Raw genomic sequence first — 5,696 nt, forward strand, 5'->3', positions numbered from 1 at the left:
TTCTTCTCCTTTTCTTCTTCTTTTTTCTTCACTCTTTTCTTTGTTTTGGTGTTTGACAGTGAATCTCGAAATCCCTATGTTGTTGTTCTGTCTGTCTATCTTCATTATCGTCTTTCCATCTTTCTTTCTTTCTTTCTTTCTCACTCTTTCTTTCTTTCTCTAGGTAAGACGAGTACTATAACTGCGCGTATCCTTCGGCTTCTCCTGGAAGGCCACGGCCCCATTCTTGTTCTCACCTTCACAAAGCGTGGTGCTGACGAACTTAAGCAGCGGCTTATAGAAGGGCTTGCATCGACGTTGAACGAACTTCGATTGCTATACAACAGCCAATACTCGAGAGATATGAAGACATCTTATCATCTTCCTCGGGCATCAACAGATACTCGTGGGAACCATACCACAAGCTCTACGGAAACGAGCCTCTTCTCGTCTTCTACAACTTTTCAGCATTCAGGTGTATATACACCTCAGCAGGTGTCGGGTGTACATACACCTCAACAGGCGTCAGGTGTATCTACAGCTGTATTCTCGTCCTATGTATCATCGCCCCACCCCCTTTCTTCCCCAACAACTTTCTTGTCACCTTATTTTTCCTATCTCTCCTCTGTCCACTTCGATTTTCACACTCTTTACAAGCGAGTTTTCGTTGGGACTTTTCATCGATTTTGCATCGATGTCCTACGTAGGTACGGGAGAGCTCTAGGCATTCCCTCTACCTTTCAAACAGCTGGAAATCTCCGTCAAAGTCGGATTGCCAAGAGTGTGATCGAGACCTTTAAGAAGACAGAATATGCTTTCTCATCGTCTACTCGTGGCGATCCCTCTCAGCTAGCTAATGAACTTCATAACGGCCACCTATCTTTTCAACGTTTGCATGCACAGCATCTGTATTCAAAGAAGCTGAACAGAATTCTTAGCTCTTCCGAATCAAAGAATCCAGGTGTCAACAGAGAAAGAAAAGAGAAAGAAGATGACGAAGTAAGGAGGGAAAGAAGCATAGACAACGGAGACCTAGATGATCGAGAAATCGTATTAGACGAAGCAGACGACGACCTCGATTTAGATTTTCTAACAGAAGATGAAGAAGATGAAGAAGATGAAGAGAGAGAAGAAGCAGAAGAAGACAGAGGGCGAAGGACTTTCTCTTCTTATTCTCTGACGGTGCATAAGAAGAATTTGTCTTTTCATCCAACTTCAACTTGTCAACATAGAAATGTGTCTTCTTTCTCACATCCATCTATACCCAGGGCCAACATGAAAGATAGAGATTTCTTTCTCAAAGAGAAGCTGGAGAATGGAACCCGTTCCCCACTTCGATCTTCTCTTTCTCATCCTCCCTACACTATAAGAGGAAATAGATTCTCCTCATCTTCTTCTTTCTCTCGCCATCCAAGTGCCGAAGACGAAGAAGAGAGAAGCAGAGAGCGAGGAATGAAGAAAGATCGAAGAGGGGGGCCTTCTCCATGGAGAGCAACCTGGAAAGAAGCAGATGACCTTCTCCGACTTGTCCGTCGATTCAAATTCAGCGCACCCTCGGCATTTGCACATCTTCTTCAGAAAGAAAATCCCCAGGTGTATTCCCTCATTGAAAAGTATCAAGAAGCTCTTCAGTCGCACTCTCCTTCTCTCTTGGATTACTCGGATCTTCTTCTCTATACATCGAAGCTCTTAGAGAGCTACCCGACAATCCAGAGAGACCTCCAGCGATCTTATCCTATCGTTCTAGTGGACGAATTCCAAGACACGAGCGTGACACAGTTCAAGATTCTTAAGTTACTTATGAAAGGAGTGCAGAAGATTGGAGATGAAAGACATAGTAGAGACCACTTCAACTTCTCTTCTTCTACCTCTTCGAAGTCTCTCGAGGACTTCCAACAGATAGGAGGGCTGACGGTAGTAGGAGACGATGATCAGTCTATATACGCCTTCAGAGGGATTGACGGAAAGGTAGGTCAAGCAAACACATTCTACACTCTTCATAGGGATAGACATAGATACAGATATCTGTATATCGATATAGGTCTCTCTATCATCGTATATGTATGTATGGAGGCCTTTAATCACTCTTCTGAGTACGCGCTTTCTGTATATATTCATGCTAGTCTTCTTCTTTTTCGAAAGAGACTGCAGTGTGTCTCTTCTTGTAGAGTCTCGAAGGTGTCTCTTAATCTTGAAAGTATTATGACGGATCTCTACTGTCTCCCTTCTTACCTTGTCATCCTCTAAGCGCCGCTAGTCAAAGACACTCGCACATACGCATGCATTTCTCTACCTAGTAGTCGGTCTGTGGACACGCAGCAACATGTGCATCCCGCCCTCTCTCTCTATATATATATATCTGTATATACTTCCACATGCATATACATACATATATATGTGTGTATATATATCTATCTATCTTTAATCTATCTATCTATCTATCTATCTTTGATCTATCTATCTATCTATGCGGCTATTGCTTAAGCGTGGCTTGGAGACCTTTCTTTCTTTCTATCTCTCTCTTTCTTTCCTTCTCACTCCTTCTTTCTCACTCATGATTCTTTTTATGTTTCTTTTTCTGTAGAACTTTTCTATGTTTGATCGAGCTTTTCCTCATCACATAGAATTTCATTTGTCACGTAACTACCGTTCGATCCCTCCTATTGTCTCGACAAGCCTTTCTCTTATCTCTCATAATAATCCTCATAGACGCCTCAAATCTCTCTATTCCTCCATCAACCACCTCGGGCTTCCTTTCCTTTCTTCTTCCTCTTCTTTCTCTTCTTCTTCTTCCTCTTCTTCTCATTCGTCTTCTTCTTCCTCTTCTTCTACTTCTCTTGAAGAGACATCTAAGGAGAGCGGTTTGCTTCTTCAAGAGAAACAGGGTGTCTTTAGTTTCTTTCCTCCAGTAATGGTGGGTCTTTTTACGTCACCTCAATCAGAAGCAATTTATATCATTCGGTATATCTTAGCACTCCGGTCTTCTCTTCATCTTTCATGGGGAGATTTTGCCATTCTCTCGAGATCCAACAAAGCTCTGAAAGAGATAGAAGATCTTCTGCAGACTCCTTCGATTCTTCGAGCTGCATGCGCCCCTTCATCGACCTTGCGTAACACCACGTCGATCTTGCCGTCCCTTCCACTCCAGTCGAGGGGGGGTGGGGAGTCTCGAGACGCGCAGGAGGAGTCAAATCAAGGGGAAAGAGACGAAGAAGGACAGAAAGTGAAGACACGATCTATATCTGTAGACATGAAAGAAAGAAATGAAGAGGCCCGAAACAACAGAAATCCTCTTTTCAAAAAGGAAGATACTCGTCGACCTCTTCAAGACCTAACTCCTTACAATCCAATCCACCCTTCACATGATACCAAGACATCTCACCTTCTGTCTTCCTCATCTTCATCCTCTTTTTCTTCTTCTTCATCTTTGTCTATCTCTTCTTCTTCTTCTCATCTTCTTGATAGACCGTCGAAGAATCCCCCTCGTCTTTCATCTTCTTTATCTTTCTCTTCCTCATTCGTTTGGTATCGGCCTGAGTGTCCTCCAGATCCATCGATTCTCTGTCCGAATTGGTCGAGTCTTCATCATCATTCTCATCACATCGATTGTCCAGCACCGATTCCTCTCTATAATACAGCTTCCAAGCATCGAAATATCGAGCTTCTTCGTCGATCAGATATTCAACTTCTTCTAGCCTACCTGAGACTTGCCATCGACCCTGACCACGACGCGTCTTTTCTTCGTGCGATGAATAAGCCTCCTCGGGGCCTAGGCTCCTCTCTCGTTAGGTCTCTTTGTTCCTATCTGCAGAAACAAAGACGTAAGAAAGAAGAAAAAGAAGAAGAAAGAAGAGAAGAAGATTGGGGAAGTGTACAAGGAGATGGCGAAGTAGATGGGATGACAGGGGGAAGGAAGATCATGACGAAGAATGAGAAGAAGAATGGAAATGATGCTCTTGTCAGTTTGAATTATCGATGGAGAGAAGGACCTTTAGATGGTCTCGATGGTCTCGATACTTTCTCCTTTCACAGAAAAAGGAGACAAGGAGAGAAACGTCTTTCTCTCTCAAGAGAAAGTTGCAAATCTGAAGAGAAAGAGAGTGTGTCTATGTCGCTCTTCACTGTGGCGTGTGTATTAGCAGGGATAGGCAAAGAGAAAGAAGAAGAAGAGATAGAGATAGCCAAGGAAGAAGAAGAGGACGATATAGATTTTCTCAGCATCTCGTCGGGTCACAGAAAGAAGAAGAAGAACTTGAAGATGGAGATAGAATCGATAGACTACGAAGGAGAGAAGATGAATCTTCAGGATCCAAGCCCTTCTCCTTCTTATCAAAAAGAAAGAAGAGGAAGAAAAAAGAGAAACACAGAAGGGACAAGAGCTTCTTCTTCTTTTCTTTCCATAAGAAGTTTGTCTCACCTTCGTCCTTTTCTTCTTCAGCTCATACAACTCCAAGATCTCGCACTAAAAGGACGTCTATCCCCAGGCGAGGTCTTACGTCGCATTCTCGCGGACTTCCACCTAGAGGCTTATCTCTCTTCTTCTTCTCGAGGCATCGCCAGCAACGGGAAGGAGAGAGCCTCCATGAAGAAAACTCACGACGAAAAGAAAGAAGAAGAAGAGAAAGATGAAGATCTTGAAACGAAGAAGAGTCGATGGGGGGAGAAGGCAAGTGATGCTCTTAGTGCGACAACTGCTACAAGGAAGAAAGATATAAAGGGAGAAACTTTATCAGAAAGGACTTCCAAGACCACGAGTGACTTGGACGAGATCTGGAGATTCTTAAGACTTGCTGATACGTATAGGCCTAATGAGAAGCAGCCCTATGCATGCGACTGTATAAGAAGATTTATGATGGATTTGAACTCGAATCAAGTCTATAAAGATTTCCTACACCTCGATAAAGACACAAAGAAAGACAAGAGAAGTCTCTCTTCTTCTTCTTTGCATACCCATACGAGACCTGACTGTATCTACATGTCGACGATTCATCAAGCGAAAGGTCTAGAGTGGCCCGCCGTCATTCTCATTCGGACTCATGAAGGGTAGGAGGAGAAAAAGAAAAAGAAGAAGATGAAGGAAGAAGAAGAGGAAAGACGAAAGGAAGGAAGATAGAGATGAGAGGTCATGATCTCTCTCCTATCAACTTCTCTTCACTTCTATCTCTATAGAGTCTGTCTCTATCTGTGTTCGTATGGACTATAAACTCTCACGCTGGATGGAGAGAAAGACCCAGGAAGCTATGATGTGCTTCTATGTCGTACGTATATATATATAGATATATATATATATATAGATAGATACGGCATATACGTGTATATGTGTGTGCTGTGTGTCTGTGTATATAAAAAAAAGGGTCAGAGTTTCATAGCCACATATCGGAAGTCATACACGTATGTGTAGATGATGCCTATGTATATATGCATATCTACGTATCTATATAGATGTATATATATATATATATATACACGTATCTACGTACGCGTAAGAAGAGGCTTGTAATTCTCTGTAATAAGAAGCTTTCGATAGATAGATCAGAGATACATAGATAGAGAGGTAGATAGACATGCTGAAGGGGGGACGTCTGAGGTGATGGAGAAAGAAGGGGAGAGAAGTCAAGTGATGGATACAATACACACAGGCACACCCTCCACCTCTATCTAATCTATCTAATCTATCTTTAATCTATCTATCTATCTAGCTATCTATCTATCCTGAA

The 5,696-nt window shown here is 42.5% G+C and overlaps 1 protein-coding gene across 1 annotated transcript in view; it reads left to right on the top strand.

Annotated features, from left to right (window-relative positions):
- Window positions 1–165: 165 nt before the first annotated feature.
- The window catches only part of CSUI_002995 (rep helicase domain-containing protein), a gene marked incomplete at its 3' end in the record, with an annotated part of 8,166 nt that continues 2,635 nt past the window's right edge, over window positions 166–5,696 (top strand). Inside the window, exons 1-2 of the mRNA XM_068063193.1 lie at window positions 166–1,947; window positions 2,564–5,022. Coding sequence (XP_067924831.1) covers window positions 343–1,947; window positions 2,564–5,022 — 4,064 coding nt within the window. The 5' untranslated portion in view covers window positions 166–342. The remainder of the gene's footprint in view (window positions 1,948–2,563; window positions 5,023–5,696) is intronic.

This window comes from Cystoisospora suis, assembly GCF_002600585.1.
Source record: "Cystoisospora suis strain Wien I chromosome Unknown contig_1264, whole genome shotgun sequence".
In the NCBI taxonomy this organism is placed as follows: domain Eukaryota; phylum Apicomplexa; class Conoidasida; order Eucoccidiorida; family Sarcocystidae; genus Cystoisospora; species Cystoisospora suis.